General features: G+C 46.4%; 1 protein-coding gene and 1 non-coding gene across 2 annotated transcripts in view; both read left to right on the top strand.

Moving 5' to 3' along the window:
- Window positions 1-1,736: 1,736 nt before the first annotated feature.
- Window positions 1,737-1,898, top strand: LOC121145530. Its single transcript, XR_005882027.1, has one exon. It is a non-coding gene; the product is annotated as a U1 spliceosomal RNA (small nuclear RNA).
- Window positions 1,899-5,414: 3,516 nt separating this feature from the next.
- Window positions 5,415-20,434, top strand: part of P4HA3 (prolyl 4-hydroxylase subunit alpha 3) — a 33,550-nt gene continuing 18,530 nt past the window's right edge. Inside the window, exons 1-4 of the mRNA XM_040964309.1 lie at window positions 5,415-5,647; window positions 11,391-11,533; window positions 12,609-12,832; window positions 19,698-19,847. Coding sequence (XP_040820243.1) covers window positions 5,448-5,647; window positions 11,391-11,533; window positions 12,609-12,832; window positions 19,698-19,847 — 717 coding nt within the window. The 5' untranslated portion in view covers window positions 5,415-5,447. The remainder of the gene's footprint in view (window positions 5,648-11,390; window positions 11,534-12,608; window positions 12,833-19,697; window positions 19,848-20,434) is intronic.

The raw sequence follows: 20,434 nt of genomic DNA, 5'->3' as shown, positions 1-20,434 counted from the left end.
CAAAGAATATTAATATTCTTCATAGGATTTTTAAAAAGATCTAGATGCTTACAACATTCAGAGTGTCCAGTGTCTAATCCAAAATCACCCAGCACACAAAGAACTGAGAAACCCTCCATTGGCATGAAAACAATCAGCAGAGGTTCATAAAAAAGGACCCAAGGTTGAAGTTGCTGAAGGCTATAAGCTGGGTGTTGGGAGATGCCCCAGGACAGAAAGACAAACACTGTTGTAGTGAACAGGAAGGTAGAAAAGATCAACAGAGGAACCTAGGAGGGGAGTTTGGCCTATGGGTTAAGGTTACTTGAGACACCTCCATCCCATACTAGAATGCCTGGTTAAGTTCAAGTCTTGACTCTACTGCTGATCCCACCTTCCTGCCAATGTTCGACCTGAAGCACAGTAGGTGGTAGCTCAAGTGGATGGATCCCTGCCATGCATTTGAGGGACATGGGCTCATTTTCTGGCTCCCACCTTCTGCCTGGCCCAACTCCAGCTATTATGAGTATTTGAGGAGTCAGTCAACACATGGGAAGCTCTCTGTCTCATTGCAGCTCAAATAAGAACAAGCAACTAAGTTCTCAAAAAGAAGGACCTAGTGGAAATGTTAAAACTAGGCTAATTACAAAAAGAAAGAACTCACCAGCAGATTCAGTCACAGGCTAGTGATGAAAGAGGAGTCAGTAAATCTGAAAATTGATCCATAGACATGATTAAATCTGATTGGGAAAACAATTTTTTTTTTCAAATGAACAGACCCATACAGGAACTGTGAGACACTATCAGATTCATGCCATAAGAATTCCAGAGGAAGAAGAAAAATAAGTATCTGAAGAAATAATATATGCACATTCCCCACATTTGCCAAAACCAACAAACCTGCAGAACCAAAGAGTTCAGGGAATCCTAAGCAGGATAGACTCAAAGGAATCCATCTAGAGCATAAGCAAATAGCTTAAAAAAAAATAAATTCAAGGGGAAAAAAATCCTGCAACTAGCCAGAGAAAAATGACGTGTTCCTTATAGGGGAATAGCGATCCAAATCACTGTGTTTCTCATCAGCAACCATGGAAGCCAGGATCTTTTTAAAGTGCTGAAAGGAAAGAACTGAATTCTACAGCCCAGAATTCTACATCCAGTGAAAATAAATTTCAGGAAAAAGAGTGAACTAAAGATGTTCTCAGATGAAAGAAAATTAAGAAATCCATTGCCAGCAGACTTACTCAGAAAGAATTGCTAAAGGAATTGAATCAATAGCCCAAAAAATTCCCACAACAAAAGCTCAAGCCTAACTGACTTTAATAGTGAATTTCTCTGACTTTAATAGTGAATTAAAAAAGAATTAACCACAGTCCTTTATAAACTCTTACCAAATATGGGAAAACAGAGAACATTACCCAACTCATTCTGTGAGACTAGTGTTATCCTGGTGCCTGAATAACAAAGATATCATAAGAAAAGAAAAGTGCAGACCAACCTCTCTTATGAATACGGATGTAAAAAAGACTTAACAATAACCCCAGATAACTGAATCCAGCAACATGTGGACAAGAAAATACCATGACCAAGTAGGGTTTATCTCAGGAATGCAAGGTTAGTTCAACAAGCAAATATCAATCAATATAACACAGTCTGTTAAGGAAACAAGGGACAAAATCTGTATGATCATCTCAAGAGATACAGAAAATTCACTCATCAGATTAAAAACACTAAACATATTAGGAACAGAGGGGAACTTCCTCAGCTACAGGGGAGGTACCGTGATCATGAAGGTGGTTTTTCCTGGATAAGATTTACTCATTGCACTCCAGTTATCCTGACCTCTGAGAGTTGTCAAATGTGGGAAACTCGACTATATAACTTGTGGTAGTGGTGGACTGCATTCCTGCTCTCCCCTGAAAACATCAGAACAAACAGGCATACAAATCCTGTATCCAACACTATACTTCATGGTGGTAGCTTGAAAGCTTTCTCTGAGATCTGAAATAAGATCCTGCTATCTTCTCTTCCCCCTTCTATTTATCATGGCATGAGAGATTCTAGCGCAGTCAATTAACCTAAGTAAACAGAAAAATAGAATCCAGATCGAAATGGAAATGTAAACTGTCTCTATTTTCAGATATTGTGCTTATGATATAAAAAATCATGAGGAATCCACTAAAAAGAAGAGAAAAAAAAAAACACATTGGGCTTAAGAAACAAGGAAAAGGTTGTACTATAAAGTACCAGGTAAAGCTGCCACCTGCAGTGCTAGCATCCCATGTGGATGCCAGTCCAGGTCCCATACGCTCCACTTTCGATCCAACTCCCTGAGAATGCAGTGGAAGATGGCCAACTGTTTGGCTCCTGGTTCAGTATGGCCTAGCCCTAGCCATTGTGACCATTTGAGGTATGAATCGGAAGATGGAAGCTCGCGCTCTCTAGCTCTCTGCAACTCTACCTTTCAAATAAGTAAAATAGATCTTTAAAAACAAAGGAATTGGGCCTGGCGCAGTAGCCTAGCAGCTAAAGTTCTCACCTTGGATGCACCAGGATCCCATATGGGTGCTGGTTCTAATCCCAGCAGCTCCACTTCCCATCCAACTCCCTGCTTGTGGCCTGGGAAAGCCATCGAGGACAGCCCAAAGTCTTGGATCCTGTAACCGAGTGAGAGACTCAGAAGAAACTCCAGGCTCCTGGCTTCAGATTGGCTCAGCTCTGGCTGTTGCAGCTGCTTGGAGAGTGAATAAGCAAACGCAAGATCTTCCTCTCTGTCTCTCCTCCTCTCTGTATATCTGACTTTCCAATAAAAATAAATAAATAAAATAGCAGCCAAAAAAATCCCCACATTTACATAAAATGCCCAGAGTAAGAAAACTCACATAGATGACATGGATGCGAGTGGGGACATATGAAAAGGGACACATAACCATGAAGAGAATAGCATTCACCATTTCCAGGACAATTTGAGGGACAATATAGTTAAATTAATGAATTACAACCCACTCAGTAGAATTGTTGAACTCACATATAAATAAGACAGAAGAGAAAGCTCCAAGTTTTAAAGAAAACCAATAAATAGTGATAATCTATTAATGAATGAATTTAAAATCGTATTCATCAGCCTTTTGGCGAAGAAATCTGGCATACATCATCTTAACCAAGTAACACTGCCAGCCATGGGATAAATCAACACAATGTACCTCCTCACTGAGAACAGAGTGGCTCATCTTTCTGCCAAAGTTGCATCTACTCATGTGGTAACATCAGACAGACTCAAAGTGAGAGACATTCTTCAAAAGAGACTAAGGAAGGACTAGGGATTGTGCCAGATTGAACACTTATGAATACGACAAGCACATGTGACAAGGATCCCAGAAAGTATTCCAGACTCATAAAACATACAATTGGTACAGTCAGTGGAATTTGAGCAAGGTATGTAGACTAGAAGTTAGCATTCCGTCAATGCTGGTTTCTAATTCTGACGATCCAATTGCGGTTTGTAGGAGGACATCGTGGTATTTAGAGAATGCACAGTGAAGTATGAATGAATGACCGCAGAGGGCACCGCAGAGCAATCCAGGTCATCCAGCTCCAACTTACCTCAACCCCTAGCCTGCACAAATCGAAGATGGTTGTTATTCTAAAGGAACGGGCTTGGAGGTACTGTGTTACTCGGTGATGGACAGTGAGAATAGAAGTTGGTGCTGGAAATAGGTACCGTCCTAACAAAAGACTTCAAATGCTGTTACTAAGACTGGAAAGTGTCTCTAAGGAGGCTGTGGCTGAGGACTTGAAGGACAGTGAGGAGAGTTTTGTTGTAGATTGGATAAAAGACAGGATGGCTCGAAGACTATTTCCTGCAGGTGATGTGGAAATAGTAAGGATTCTAATGAAACTGACTCTTTCTTAGCAGATCTCCGGGGAGAACATGCCAAACACCAGTCAGATTCCTCTGGCTACTCCAAAAACTCACCAGAAGAAATGGCTTCATTTCCAAGCAAGCTTTAGAGGAAGCGTAGAGGGCCCAGGACAATGTTGCCTCCAAAAGTATCTCAAATAAAGAAGTGACTGAGGCTGAGAACCAAATCGAGGCCACTACCAGTTGAACATGACTTAACGCTGAGAAGCCTTGAGGAGACTGCATGCTTGCTAAGTGTAGTCCCAGGAAGCTCCTGGGGCTCTCTGACTGTCTCCAACAGTGTTCAATGTTCACCTGATGGTTCAGCCGCAAGAAAACGCCCTTAAGAGTTCACCACGGCACCCAGACTCCCAGCCAAAGTTAGAGGAGGACCCATCTTGGGGCAGGGAGAACATACAGACGTGGCTTTGGTCTGATGGAGAAAGCTCCGAGACGATTGCTTAGGAAACCCTCAGAGCTTTGATTTATTTGTGCACATTTTTACTGGGGCCATAAGGCAGGGGGCCTCCTCCCAGCACTGATACTTTCATCATCCTCTCCCAGCTGGGGCCCTAAGGGTCCTGGGGTGCCTGGGCACATCGGGCATGTCCCCATCATCTTGAACTGACTTTAGACAGTTGCAGGGCATGGCCTAGCTGAGCATGATGGCACACTTACAGCTTGGCTCCCCTTAGTGAAAGGACCTTGGCCCAAGCATCGTTCAGAAAGATAACAAGGTCATCTTGGTGTGGGTGCTGCATCCTTAGAGGTTTCAGGCTAATTTATCGGTAGAAATATTGCCTACTTGGGCCAAAAAGGGACAGAGGAAATAGAAAACAGTTGGCTTTGGGAGCTAGTGCCTGTGATGCTGGCACCCCCATTACAGTGTGAGCTGCATCCCTCCCTGGCTGCTTCACTTCTGACAGCTAATGCAGCGGGGAAGCAACAGAAGATGGCCCAAGTACCTCAGCCTGTGCCACCCAGGCACAGGCACCAGGACGGAGTTCCTGGCTTCTGCCTGACCCAGACCCGGCTGTTGCAACCATTTGGGGAGTGAGACAGAACGATAAAAGATCTCTCCCTCTCTCTCCTTGTTCTGCCTTTCAAATAAATTAATCTTTTTATATAATGCAGGTGCCTTTGGACAGTTCCTGTATAAATCTAGGGTTGCTAAAGAAAACGATAACAAACCAGGTGACTTAACACAGGGATGTGACAACTGTCACACTTCGGGAGTTCAGAGAATAGGGTTTCACTAGGCTGAAATTGGCGTGCCTCCTGGATTCCGTACGGCTATCCTGCGCCCAGACTTGTCCTAGGGCCACAGATCCGCGGAAACCCCTTCCTGGGTGGCAAGCCCCTGGAAAGAAATTCGGGGAGCTGGAGCGCAGAAGGCTGGAGATGCCGGGCTCCGCCCGGCGTCCGCGCAAAGAAGGAGTTGCGGGGCAAGGCGGGCCGGGCCGGGGCGGGGCCGGACGGGGTGGGCCGAGCAGGCACGGCGGGGTTCGGGCGGGCCGGGCAGCGGCGGGCGGACGGCTCGGGCCGAGGGGACGCGCGAGCGCCGGCGATGGGCCCCGCGGCTCGGCTGGCGGCGCTGCTGGCGGCGCTGGCGCTCGGGGCCGGGGACCCTGCCGGGGCGGCGGCGCGCCGGGAAACCTTCTCGGCGCTGACCAGCGTGGCGCGCGCCCTGGGGCCCGAGCGCCGGCTGCTGGGGCTGCTGCGGCGCTACCTGCGCGGGGAGGAGGCGCGGCTGCGGGACCTGACCAGGTGAGGGCACTGCGGGCGCCGAGCGACGCGCGGGCCTGGGCGGGAGACGCCGAGGCGCGGGAGCGAGCCCGGTGGGCTGGGGGGGGACCCCCGAAACTCCCCGGCGTAAGATGTTGGGGGACGCGATGTCGCACTGCGTGGCTCTGTCACAGCTGGTGGCACTCCAGTTGATCCACCGAGGGAAAGTGTGATGGGTGACGGGCCGAACTGTGGAAAGGTGTGTGTGGGGGAAGGATGCCCCCGGCTCTGTGTCACAGGCTCAGTGGGATGTGCAGTGACACACTGTGAGGGTGTGAGGGGAGGCCTCGGAGGCTGCACCTCCTCCTTGAGTCCTGACTTTTTACGCGGGTATGGAGAGACGCCATGTGACCTGACACACTCATGTTTTGGAAGAGTTGGGCGACAGTCTGTGACCCACTGTGGGATGGGATGGAATGGCCAGGATCCTATGGTTCTCATTCTCTGCATATGAAGATGTCCGGGTCACTCCGTGAATAATGCTTGGTACTCGTGACTTCTCTATACACGTTTGTTGATACATCCGCTAGAGTCAGGCACAGAACGTAAAAGAAGGGTCCAGCCTCGCCACTGCCCTGTAGGAGTGTGGGTCTGTAGCATCCTTTGTGTTCAGAGAGGTCTGTCGCTTCCTCTGATCTCTATCTTCCTTCTCTAATCATGGAAAAACTAAGTTGCAGCTGACTGATCACAGATGAGAAAACCTGTAAAAAAGCCATTCTTGCTGCTGAACCGCTTATTGTGTTAGTTATTCTGCCAGTAGATTGCAGGGCTCCCGTGGTAGGGTAAGGTAGTGTCAGCGCGGGGTGGCCAAGGTACCGGAACCACACAGGTAGCCTGTCCACCTGGGACGGGTGAGTGATTTGGCATGGCATCACATGCGGGAATGACTATGTCAGGCCTTCTTGGCCTGGCACACAGAGAAGCCCACCGTACTACAGAAACCGTGGGAGTGAGCATGTCGGGGTTGGAATAGATGATTCTGTGCTGCTGTGTCATGTGACCCTCCCACTGAGCTGACACAACGTAATTATAAAAATGAATGAACATATGTGGCGGCAACACAGTTTGTGTTAGTTAGCTTGTTGTTACTACAATGAAGTAGCTAAGGCAGCCCAGCTTATCAGGTGTCTTAACCTCACAGCTTTGGAGGTTTGGGGTCCAAGACTGTGTGGGCCCCCTTGGGGTGGCCTCTGATGGGGGTGGCCTCTGATGGGGGTGGCCTCTGATGGGGGTGGCCTCTGATGAGGGTGGCGTCTGATGAGGGTGGCAAATAATGGCAGAGAAAGGAGCATGAGGTGACCCAGAGAGCACAGAGGCCTGGATCCTTCTCTGGCGTTTGTAATCAGCTCTCTCCCAGGAGCTGCCACCCCAGAACACATCCCTGAAGACCAAAGGACTCGCTGCCCCCTGGGCCCACCTCCCTGCCACTGACAGCTGCTGGTGGATTGGTCCTCTTTGGGCCGTTGTTAAGTTTCGCCTTTGAGGATAAAGTGCCTGTGTGAGTTGAGGGACTGGACCCTAGTCATATTCTAGCAACAGTTTGGGGGGACGTGGGAGGGATGTGAGACTCTGTGACTTTGTGAGAGAGCCCTTGTTGAAGGGAATCTGTTCCCTTGTAGAAGTCAGTGTGACAGCCATTGCTTGGGACCCAGTCACTAATGCGGTCCGAGTTCTGAAATACTTAGTTTGCCTACCAGTAGTTATATGCATATCTGGATTTACTATTGGTTTGAAATAGTGTAATAAGATATCTACGCGTGTGTATGAAATTTTCAAAGGTTTATTTATTTTTATTGGAAAGAGTTATAGACAGAAGGAGTGACAGAGAAAAATCTTCCAGCCGTTGATTACTCCATACATGGCTATAATGACTGGAGCTGATCCCATCCAAAGCCAGGAGACAAGAGTTTCTTCTAGGTCTCCCATGCTAGTGCAGCCTCCTGCTGCCCCTGTGTTTGCTCTCATAGCAATAATCTCCTTTTTGGAGTGCTTCAGATGGAGCTGTGGAAGAGAATTGAAGAGCGTGCCAGTGTCAGAGCTCTTGGGAAGAGAAAGTGTGAAGCGTTCTGGTCAAAGCCTCCCCCTCCCATGCTGGTCCCCTTCACCATTTTATCACCGTCGTCTTTGTCAGAGATGTGTTGCAGAGAGAGATCTTACACAAACCTTATGGATGAGCCTCTCTCCTACAGAGAATTTTGAAATAATTTTGTATTCTACTCCTAACAAATGAAAACTTACATAAAATACAAAACTCCAGGCTGATACAGTTGGAGTTGCAAATGAATTCTCTGCCTGTGCTGCCGGCATCCCATATGGGGGCCAGTTCGTATTCCAGTTGTTCCACTTCCAGCTCCCTGCTAATAGCCTGGGAAAGCATTAGAGGATGCCTCAAGTCCTTGGGCCCCTGCACCCACATGGGAGACCCAGAAAAAGCTCCTGGCTCTTGGCTTCGGATCAGCTTAGCTCTAGCGGTTGCAGCCACTTGGGGAATGAACCAGCAGATGGAGAATTTCTCTCTGTAACTCTGCTTTTCGAATAAATCTTTTTAAAAATAGAGCAAAGTACAGATTAGTGGCTCATTCTTTGATTATGTATCAAGTGTTCTTTCTAACACATGTAATGTCTGTCCTGCTCATTTCTTCTGGTATAGCAGGATGTGGGCCAACTATGTGAGATTGTATTAGTGGCCAAGGTTCATGTGCTTGGGTTTCTGAGTTCAACCTCTATTTGGACCCTTGTCTCTGACCTTGGGCAAGTTCCTTTATCTCTTTAAGCTTTAGTCTCCTACCTGCAATTTGATGACAAAAATACCACTTGCCTCCCTAGCATTGCTGGAAAGGTTAAGTCCTATAAAGGTATGTATCATGTTATTGGATGTGAAATCATTGTCAAATATTAAATCTATGATTCGTGTGTAAGACTGACATTAATTTGTGTTGTAAAGGCACAGATTTAAATTTTTAAAATTCAGAAAGAAACTAAAATTTTACTGATTGTGGTGCTGGTATTGTGGCACAGAGGGTTAAGCTGCCGCTTGCAGCACTGGCATCTCATGTGAGCACTGTTTGATTCTCAGCAGCTCTACTTCTAATTCAGTTCCTTGTTAATGAGAAAGCAGCAAAAGATACAGCCCAAGTGCCTGGGCTTCTGCTACCCACATGGTAGACCCAGACGGAGTTCCCAGCTTCTGGGTGCTGTGACCATTTGGTTGGGGGGTGTGTAGTGAACTAATGCATGGAAGCTCTGTCTCCCATTTTGTCTCTTTTTCTCACTGTGACTGCCTTTCAGATAAATACTTTTTGTTTTGCTTTGTTTTGTTTTAGAAAATGCAATTTTACCGATTCTTTTCTGAGATCACTTAGGAGCATTTCATCACTGTAGTTTGAGGTTTTTGGTACTGTCGGTCTGTTCCCTAGTCAAGCTCTGAAGCCCAGGGAGATGTTTGCTTTTTCAAGCAAGAATGTTGAGTTCCTGCTCAGGTTTCTATATCCCCAGGCTGGGGATCTTATGTAACTGGAGATGTGCTTTCCAAGGCCCTCAGATTTTTTTTTAAACTGCTAAATGATAAAATGAAGTATGTTTTGATGTCGAGACTCCTTTCTAGACCCAGCTAGTGAAGAAAATGACAGCAGTTCCCTGGGACATACAATTCTGCACTAGCACAGTTTGCCTGGTGGTTCCACTGCTGTGTGCAGCCTCCGGCTTTGTGGTTGTTCCTGTTGCTGCAGTCTTCAAAACCACCAGGAGCGCAAGGGCAGAATCAGCAGCAGTCGTTTCTGTGCTAGGAATTAGACTATCCAAGGGGAAGAACATATTGAACTGAAATATGTACTGCTGCTGGAGAACTTAGGCTATGTACATTTAATGCACAGATCGGGTTGCAAATTTTATGTGTGGATTCTGGAAGGAATGAATCTGATTTTCCACTCTCAGCAACGTTTGGTAAAGAAAAAAAATACCCACTTAGGAACCCTTGAAGTTTGAGCTTGGTATCTTGTAACCCAGTCTCTGGAAACCAGTTATTTGCTCTGGGCTGGGCACAGGCCCAACTCTAAGCCTCCAGACCAGCCTCAAATATCAGTCAACAGTTTTTTTGTTTTTTTGTTCTCTTTGTGCAACAGAGAAATTGCCTATCTGAACACGGGCTAGACTGGATGGGCCGCAATGGAGCAAAAATCCCTGGCCTGGCTACATCTGGTCAGAGTGTCAAGTGAGAGGAGGGAGGACCCGGGTTTGCTGGGTGACCTAATGGCCTCCTCCCTGCTCTCCTTTTTTCCCTTTGTATCTCAGTTTCTTCTGATGCCTGTTAAACATCAGCCCTCCAGCTAAGGAGGCATCTCCTCATTCAGCCATGGACCAGTCTCCCTAGCAAGAGGAGTGCTCTGTGAGGATCTGCAGTGCCACTGGGGCTTGGCTGGCTCGGAGCGGCTCTTTGGGCTCCTCCAGTGCCTGCCTAGCCAGCTGTCGCATAAAACCGCTGCCCGCAAGGCCTCCACCATTCCTGGACACTGACTCTGAGCTGGCCCTAAGCCCGGGGCTCTGCCTGTTAAGTTTGCTTCATCCAGCAGTGGAATCTCTGCTGCTAAGCAGTTCCATATGGAGCAAAGCAGGAACTAATACACAAGTAATAAAGATCCCAATCCCTGGAGACCGGTTCCCTTTCAAAACCCTAGGGTGACACCATACACACACTGCCCTGTCCTGGGGATCAGAGACATCCTGGGACTTAATTGGCTTCTGGTTTCCTCTGTAGGGGCAATCTAGGCCCAGATTCTTTTACCTTCATTCACGTTGCAATGATCTCACAGCTGGCTCCCGGGAAGCTGTGAGGCAAGGTGCCTGCTAGCTCAGGCTCCAATTCATAGTGAAGAGCTCCAGTCTACGGCCATACCACCCTGAACGCGCCTGATCTCGGAAGCTAAGCAGGGTCGGGCCTGGTTAGTACTTGGATGGGAGAGTGAAGAGCTCCACTCTTCAGAAATTCTCAGGTTAGACTCAGCTTCCAGGGTTGGGTGGGTGGAGTCCTTCCTCCGGCCACTCTCTCTGACATTCCTTGGTGCCCTCTTCCCCTGCCGGAAGTCCCACACCCTGCTCTCACCAAAGGACTTATGCTGTGTCTACACACTTACACACATGCCTTCCCAGACACGTTGACAGGGAGCTGGGTTGGAAGTGGAGCAGCTGGGACTTAAACCAGCAGCCATATGGGATTCCGGTGCTGCAGGCTGAGGCCTAACTTACTATGCCTGAATTTCAGCTTCTCCTCCCTGTCCCCTAATCTGATGCCTTTTTATTCCCACCTGCCTTGGGAGTCCTGCCTACAAACAGCTGCAGCCTTAAAGGCTCACTTCTCTCAGAACACAAGTCACAATTCAGTGATGTTTTTGAGTTTCTGTAGATGCTGGGTAATGGGTCCAGGGTGGGTGGTGGAAGGAGCCTTCCTTGTTGTGTGTGCTCTATGAGAGTTGGAACTTGCCTTGCTTTGTGTCTGACATCTAGTGGGGCGCCTAATGTGTGATAATTGGCTGGTGCAGACTGACTCCATGAACACACCTCTGTTGTGTATGTAGTTTTCACATCCTTCCTGCTTGTGTGGCTTTTTTGCTTGGACCATTCCATGAATCTTAAGAGGTTCCACATTGCTGTTCTGGCAGCTCTTACCAGCCACCTACTGTGCCAGCCTTTCCCATAACAGGAAGTAAAATCCCTCTGCTCATTTTTGCAGATTCTATGACAAGGTGTTGGCCTTGCACGAGGACTCCCCCACCCCTGTGGCGAACCCCCTGCTTGCTTTCACCCTCATCAAGCGCCTACAGTCTGACTGGAGGAACGTGGTGCATAGCCTGGAAGCCAGTGAGAACATCCGAGGTAAAAGGGGGAGCAGGTCTAGAGGGCACGAAGCCAGCTTCTGCCACCTGTCTCAGGAGGAAGGAGAGAAAAATATAATGGGGGGTCATACTGCAGGTGGGTGCTAAGTTGTGGCTCACCTCACCGAGTAGGCACCAGAAGGCAGGTGTCTGTCCATTAGCTCCACTACAGCCCTGTGGAGGAGTACAGGATGGGCCTCCTCACTTACATAGATAAAGAAAGCAAAACCTTTTTCTTTTTTCTTTTTTTTTTGTAATAGATTCATTTTTATTTTTATTGGAAAGGCAGATTTACAGAGGAAAGAGAGATATCCTTCATCTGCTGGTTCATTCACAAAATGGCTGCAACAGCCAGAACTGGGCTAATCCAAAACTGGGATTTTTTTTTTAAAGATTTATTTATTTATTGGAAAGTCAGATATACAGAGAGCAGGAGAGACAGAGAGGAAGATCTTCCATCTGATGATTCATTCCCCAAGTGACCGCAATGGCCGATGCTATGCCTGTCCGAAGCCAGGATCCAGGAACCTCTTCCGGGTCTCCCACATGGGTGCAGGGTCCCAAGGCTTTAGGCCGTCCTCAACTGCTTTCCCAGGCAACAAGCAGGGAGCTGGATGGGAGGTGGAACTGCTGGGATTAGAACCGGCACCCATATGGGATCCCAGCGCATTCAAGGCGAGAACTTTTGCCACTAGGCCACGCCGTCGGGCCCCCAAAACTGGGATTTAAAAGCTTCTTCTCAGTCTACCACATGGGTGCAGGGCCATCTTCCACTGCTTTCCCAGGAACGTTAGCAGGGAGCTAGATCATAAGTGGAGCAGCCGGGACTTAAATTGGTGTCCTTATGGGATGCCAGCATTGAAGGCAGCTACTGTTTCATTACCTTGGCTCATTGCCTCATTCAATCTGAGTGTTTCTCATTCAGAACATAAGAAAGCATCCATTCTGTGCCGGGAACCCCCAGAGAACTCAAACATGATCACAGGAAATGTTCGTGGTGGTCAGGCTTTGTGTGCATTGAATGCCCAGTAGATGTTTTCCCTGAATGTCCCATTGATGTCTTCTGCATCTTACAGCCCTGAAGGATGGTTTTGAGAAGGTGGAGGAAGACCTCCCAGCCTTTGAGGACCTGGAGGGAGCGGCCAGGGCCCTCATGCGGCTGCAGGATGTGTACATGCTCAATGTCAAGGGCCTGGCCCGTGGGGTCTTTCAGAGGGTCACAGGCTCCACTGTCACCAACCTCTACAGCCCCCATCGGCTCTTCTCTCTCACGGCGGATGACTGCTTCCAAGTGGGCAAGGTAAGCAGGCCCAGGAACTGGGCCAGGTGCTCAGCTCTGACTTCTTGTGGCTGCAGTATCTCTGACCCAATCACTCTAGCCTGATGGTGAAATTGGAAATCTGATGCCATTCCCATTTTCAGGGAAAGAACCCAGACTTCAAAGAGGATGAATGACATGTGTAAGATCTACATCATTTCAAGTCACTGAACTGTATTTTAAACCTGATCTTGAACTCCATACCTCACTCTCTTTACAATAACGAAGATGCTCATGTACTGAGGACACCCTGCAGAGCATAAGGGGTCAATTAGGCCAGGACCACGGGCATTCACTGGGCCATTGAATCCTTGCAGTGCCCTAAGTGGAGCACCCTGCCAGTAGATAAGCCAATGGGAGGGAGGAGAGAGCCAGGGAAAGGGTGCGGAGGAGAGCAAGAGATGGCGATGTGCAGGCAAAGGCATGCAAACTCAGCCTCCTGAAGCTTTCTGGAATCCCCTGCAACATTTCCCAAGCATTCAGAAACACAGAACTCCAGCAGAGTCAGAAAACTGAGGCTGTCCACTTGAACATGGCCTTGAGGAAGCTGACTTCAGGATCCCAAATGAGAGAGTTAGTTGACCTTAGAGCACAAGTTACATTCTCACCTGAGATGACTTTACAATCTGCTCTTGGGCACACCTTGCCTTGGGAGGCAGTGGAGTAAAACCTTCCCTGATTTTCACTTTCATTGGGCCCTACCTCTACTCTGTCACCCTTGCTCAGGTAACCACCCTCCTGATTGCATGGTACATGTACTTTGAAATCCATCTTCTTACGTTCAGCACATTGTATCTGAAAAATTCATTCACAGCGTTGCATTCACCGGTAATTCATTATTCGTTGATGTTAATGATGCTGGGTAGTAATCCAATGTACCCAGATTGTTTATGCAGTCACCTGTTGGTGGATATTTGGATGGTTATCACTTTGGCTTGCTATAGACATAGCTGCTGTTGACACTCCTATGCATGTCTTTGGACGTAGCTTTGCCAGGCAAGAGAATGAAGTTCTGTCATCATTAACAGTTGACCAAATCCATTTTATCTATACTTCCCTAACCCTCCCTGAATTATTGGGTTTTCACAGCCTTTTATTTATTTAATTTATTTGGAAGGGAAACAGAGACAGATCTCCCATCCTGTGGTTCATACCCCCAAATGCTCACAACAGCCAACAGCACCATCCAGATCTCCCTTCCACATGGGTGGCAGGGACCTAAGTACTTGAGCTATCAGTGCTGCCAGCCAGAGTGGGTATTAGCAGGAAGCTGGATGGGGAGCACAGCTGGGACTGGAACCAAATATGAGATATAAGCCTTCCAGGTGGCACCAGTGACTGAGCCAGCACCCCATAGTCTGTCTTAAAGCAGGGCTGCCTTTTGATCTTCTGAAATTCTTTTTTTTAATACCTCCTTTTTCTTATTATTATCATTTTATGATATAGTTCCATAGGCCCTGGGATTTCCCTTACCCCATCTCCAAATCCCCTCTCCCACTGAATTCCCCTATATTATTACTATAGTATAGTTCTGCTTAAACAGTCAAATGTCTGTCATTGTTGGGATGGACAATGGCAGAGAGTCTAGCATCCTATTGTCAAGATATAGTAAACAGTTTCATTGGGAGTCCATCCCCTTAAATGAAAAGCCACAAAACAAAATCAACAACAGGAAGAAAAAAAGAAATTAAAAACGCCATGAAGTTAAATAACATGCTACTGAATGACTAATGTGTCACTGAAAAAAGAAAATCAAGAGCTTCTTGAAGAAAATGATGCTATTGTATGATATATGAGTCAGTGAAGAATTTAATGAGAAAGAGGTGTTTTGAAGAGATGAAATTTAAAAAAATCAAAATCCATCAGATATAGTTTCCGTTGATCTTTGTTAGTGAGATATGTCTCTTGTAGGCAACAAATGGGTTTGTTTTTTTAAGTCTAGTCCACTAATCTATGATGTTTGATTGTTGAGTTTAAGCCGTTTACATTCAGGGTTAAAATGAATAGGTGGTAACTTGGTCCTGTCATTTTAGCAATTGGTTGTTCATTGATTTAGTCTTCCGTTATTTTACTGGGATGTTCTTCACATTTGCCTTTGGTTTTGGTGGGTGCTATTCCTTTTTTTCTGTCAAGAGAACATCTTGAAGTATCATTTGTAGGGCAGGTTTGGAAGAGGCTTATTCTTTTAACTTTTCTTTATTGTGAAAGAATTTTATTTCATTTTCAAAGACAAAGGAAAGCTTTGCTGGGTATGTTATCCTGGGCTGACAATTTTTTGCTTTTAGAATCTGGAATATGTTGCTCCATTCTCTTCTTGCCTGTAGAGTTTCCTGTGAAAGCTCTCCTGTGAATTTAATTTACATTCCTTTATATGTCAATTAATTTTTTTCACGTGCACATTTAAGGATCTTTTCCTTATGTTCAATTGAAGAGAGCTTGATTATCACATGTCGTGGTGAAGATTGCTTTTGATCAGGCCTGTTGGGAGTTCTGTGCCCCTCCTGGATGTAGTTTCCCAATTCTATCTCCAGATTAGGGAGATTTTCCCCTTATTATTTCATTGAATACACCTTTAATTCCAGCTTCTCTTTCTGCACTTTCTGGGACTCCCATAACTCTTATAATTTGGCTTTTTAATACTGTCATAATTCTTGAATAATTTTTTAGCTTGACCCAGCTCTGTTTCCAGCTTTTTCTTTGTTTCTATCTACTAGTGATAGGAAATATGTTCCAATTCTGAGATTCTTTATTCTGCCTCCTTCATTCTATTTTGGAGACTATCCATTGTACTTTTAGTTTGCTCCACTGTATTCTTCATTTCTGATATATTAGCTTTCGTTTGATTCATTTCCTGTGTGACATGTTCCTTAAATTTCTTTAACGCCTGTATTACGTGTTTCTCATTGTCAATAGGAAGCTTTGTAACATGAGTTTTGAATTCTGTATCCCCATTTTCTTAATGTATTCTGCAGTTAACTTCGAGGTTGGCAAAGGCTTTTGCTCCTTTGCAGGGCAGTCTTCAGTAATATTCATTGTGCTTCTGTCTCTTCTTTTGCTCTTGTTCATTGTACTTACAGTTATCAGATTTTTCTCCTTGGGGCAGGTTTATTTTTTCTTCCTTTTTTTTTTAAAGATTTATTTATTTTTATTGCAAAGTCAGATATATACAGAGGAAGAGAGACAGAGAGGAAGATCTTCCATCTGATGATTCACTCCCCAACTGACCACAACAGCAAGTGCTGCGCTGATCCAAAGCCAGGAGCCAGGAACCCTTCCAGGTCTCCCACATGGGTGCAGGGTCCCAAGGCTTTGGGCCATCCTCGACTGCTTTCCCAGATCACAAGCAGGGAGCTGGATGGGAAGTGGAGCTGCCAGGATTAGAACCGGTGCCCGTATGTGATCCCAGCGTGTTCATGGTGAGGACTTTAGCTGCTAGACCACTTGCCCAAGCGGGCATGTTTCTCAGCTCTGTCACCCACAGGTCTACAATTCAATTTTACTTATTGTGGTTGGTATACGACTCTTTGTTTGCAGTCAGTTGTGCCACTCCCTCCAGCGAGTTCCAGGTCTGGGTTCTTGTGTTAGACCACCATGGTCTCAGTAGCCCCAGTTCCTGGCTCACCACTTTCCACCTCCTGTGATACCAAGCTGAGGCTGCACTATTGTCTGTACAACCTTTTTCCCACTTCAGGTTTGAGCACTTCCCAGGGTTAGGGAGATAGCAGGTGTCCTATATAGCAAGGTAGTTGATGGTGCTGATCTTGCCGGAACCTGTGGGCCGTTAGGTCTGAGGGCAACATGGACCTATTTTGACCCATTCGACGCCGTAGTCGGTATAATGCACTGAGCTCAGTGAATTCGTTCCCAGCTCAGCACATGTACAGCTCACTGTTGTCCCTGCACAGTTTGCCACACTGTACAAACTGGTGCCTGATGTACCACTACTAGAGTTCTTGGTCTGCTGACTGTCAGGTGTGACGGCTACCTGGACCTTTCTTGGGTGGAAGCTGTAGGATGCCTCATTGCTGCAGTTCACTGAGCCAGAAATGAGTTCACTCCCAGCTCAGAGCATGCGCAGTACTGTCCCATAGCCTTTGTCTCCCTCACAAAATGACACCTGACTCAGCTCTAGGGGGATGACTGGGCTGTGAAATCCACTGTTCCCACACTGCCTGTGTAAGACTTGCCCCTCTGTCTCTGCTCCTGGTCAAATCAAACAAACCAGCAGGAGAGGCAGTTCTTTGTCTGGGTTCACTGCCTGAGCTCCCGGTGAACACCCTTTCCCACCTTGTTGCTGGTGGAGTTCTGGCTGCCAGTGCAGTTCAATTGCCTCTTGCTGAATTCTGCTGAATTATTGGTCACTGCAACACCACATTGTTGTGTCCGTTGATTTCCCGTGTCTGTCAGTCTCCAGGTACCTCTCTGCTCTCATTCTATATTCTCCTATTTCTTGGAATGTGCCCTCCCTATTTCATACTGACTAATGTTTCCCTGTCTGTTTAAAGGTGTCCTTATGCTATTCCACCATTTTGGTTGTTTTTAAGATTTTGGGCCCCAGTGTAAAGGGCCTAATAGCTAAAGTCCTCACCTTGCATGTGCTGGATTCCCATTTGGGTGCTGGTTCGTATCCTGGCTGATCCACTTCTCATCTAGCTCCCTGCTTGTAGCTTAGGAAAGCAGTCGAGGATAGCCCAAGACCTTGGGACCCTGTACCCACGTGGGAGATCCAGAAGAAGCTCCTGCCTTCAGTGGTTTTATTGCAAAGGCAGATCTCAGAGAGAAGGAAAGACTTTCTTTTTAGATTTTCTTTCTTTCTAGAGAGATCTTCCATCTGCTGATTCACTCCGCAAGTGGCCACAATGGCTGGAGTTAAGGTGATCTGAAGCCAGGAGCCAGGAGCTTCTTCTGGGTCTCCCACATGGGTGCAGGGTCCCAAGGCTTTGAGCCATCCTTGACTGCTTTTCCAAGTCACAAGCAGGGAGCTGGATGGGAAGTGGAACAGTTGGGATCTGACCAAATCATATGGGATCCTGGTACATGCAAGTTGATGATTTAGCCACTAGGCTATCATGATAGGCCCTCTTTCGACATTCTTAACTGATTCTGCCATCAAATAATGTATGTTGTCTTTCAAATAAAAAAAAAAGTTGTTCTGCATGTAATCCATCTGTATGAGGTTTTTGGAGATCAGTGGCTTTATAGCCTAAGATTACTGAACATCAAGGTAACCAGGACTAACCCCCACCTCTGTCCTAGTTGTTCAAAGGCTTATTTAGATTTTTAGCTAAGTTTTTGTTTCTGGTATCTGGTATTTTCCCAGTTTTTCTTGAAAGTACATGGTAGGATGATTCCTAAGTATATTGTGTTTGGAAGCATTTTAATTGCCATGATCTACCATATGACTGGGACTTGATGTTCTTTATGGACATCTGTATTGAATAAGTGGTGAACATGGAGGGAAAAACTCAGTCTTTATATATATATATTGTTTTTTTCAACCCAAACTCCTTACAAATAGGAATCTTGAGACCTGAAAGATAAAATAGCCTGTTAATGGCAGTCCCAGAATGGAAACTGATGTATTCTGGGTGCAGAATTTCAGTCCCTCCAAATTCTGATCTGACTAGATGTGATGTCTAAATCAGATCGCTTTTGGTAAGAATTTGCCAACTCTAAGATGTTGTAATTCCAGGTTTGTCTCCAAAACCAACTTCCAGGAAATTCCACTTGCAGCTCTGGTATTCGGGTTAACTGCAAGTTATTAGGGGACAGGAACTTTCATCTGGCACGTGGGGCTATGTTACCCGCCATTCCAGCATTTCACACATCCCAGCTTCATGAAGCACCACCGTGTGCCCAGTCCATCTTGATTGTGGTGTCTGCTGTGTTGTGCTTCTCTGTTGGATTACTCACATGTTCCTCACTTGATCTCAACTCTTTGAGGACAGGAATTAAGGGGGCAAAGAATAAATCCTCAGCAGGTGTGAATGAATAAATGAATGAATTTAACCAATTCTTCACACTGCTGGTACCAATATCATTCTACATACACAGCATTCAAGACAGTCATTATCTTGGCCCATGCTGCCTTGAGTCAGTGTTTGGGTTCTCTTTACCTTAGAATATAGCCATTGTGGATTACATGAATGTGCTATCCTTATATTTTTTTAAAAAAGATTTATGTATTTTTATTAGAAAGTCAGATTTATAGAGAGAAGCATAGACAGAGAGAAAGATCTTCCATCTGCTGATTCACTCCGCAAGTAGCCACAATGGCTGGAGCTGAGCTGATCTGAAGCCAAGAGCCAGGAGCCAGGAACTTCTTCCGGGTCTCCCACGTGGGTGCAGGGTCCCAAGGCTTTGAGCCATCCTTGACTGCTTTTCCAAATCACAAGCAGGGAGCTGGATGGGAACTGAAGCAGCCAGGATATGAACTGGCGCCCAAATGGGATCCTGGTGCATGCAAGGTGAGGACTTTAGCCACAAGGCTGCTGGCCAGGCGTACTATCCTTGTCTTAAAATGCTCTTTCCCTCGATATCTGCGTAGTGCAGACCTTCTCCTTCTGGGAAGGCTCCTTTCTAATGTTGCTGTTCCCAGGAAGCCCACCGAGGTCCCACCATCTCCCTCAGGATAGTTTACCTCATTAGAAATTCCTTAAATGCAAGAACCCTGAATCTGCCTGCCACCTGGGACAGACAAGAGTATAGAATAGATGCTCTAGAAATGGAATTGAAAACTAAAATCTGTATTCCTGGGTTCCCAAATCCCTCCTCACCCTTGGAACGGACATTTCATTTCCTGCATCTGTGGACTGAGTCCTGAGTGATGGTCCCGTGTCTCCTGCAGGTGGCCTATGACATGGGGGATTACTACCATGCCATTCCTTGGCTGGAGGAGGCTGTGAGCCTCTTCCGTGGATCCTACGGGGAGTGGAAGACGGAGGATGAGGCAAGTCTAGAAGATGCCCTGGATCACTTGGCCTTTGCTTATTTCCAGGTAGGGGAGTAAGTGCGGCTTGTTGCCCAGAAAAGAAAACATCTCAAAAGGCGGCTTCTGGAGGGAACTATTGCTTCCCACCATTTTCTTAGCTTGTCACAAGAAAGTTTTCCTTTGCAGAGGGAAAAAAATAAGGGAGGGAGTGTGGAGAGAGAGAGAGAGATGCAATGTTTTATAATTTTCCCAAGCATTTTATGTCCCTTCTGTTTCATTTTCCCAAGAGGGCCAAAGGTGTCCTCAGTTAGGGTAGTTATTTTATTCTTTCCATTTGTCACAGATAGGTAAACTGAGACTCAAAAAATAAAAATCATTGTCACAGAGTTTTGAGAGCTGGGATTAGGACCCACATCTGTCAGCCTCAGCCTGGTGCTGTTTCTGGTGTGTTGGCCATTCCCCCAGCCAGTGTCTCCCGCAGGGGTCCTGTCTCACCTGCAGCAGGACCTGATGCATGTAGCAATGCTTATTGGGCTCATAGGGGGTGTGGGCCACCTCATGCTCTCATCCACTCAGAACTCTTCCCAGATCCCATGCCATGGTATTGCTGTGTAGGGGTGACCTCTCTTCCTCCTGGAGCTGTGCAGCATTCC

The sequence above is a fragment of the Ochotona curzoniae genome, unplaced genomic scaffold (assembly GCF_017591425.1).
Source record: "Ochotona curzoniae isolate NIBS_2020 unplaced genomic scaffold, NIBS_Ocur_1.0 scaffold_3223, whole genome shotgun sequence".
Taxonomy (NCBI): domain Eukaryota; kingdom Metazoa; phylum Chordata; class Mammalia; order Lagomorpha; family Ochotonidae; genus Ochotona; species Ochotona curzoniae.
This window is presented reverse-complemented; position numbering and strand designations above follow the sequence as displayed.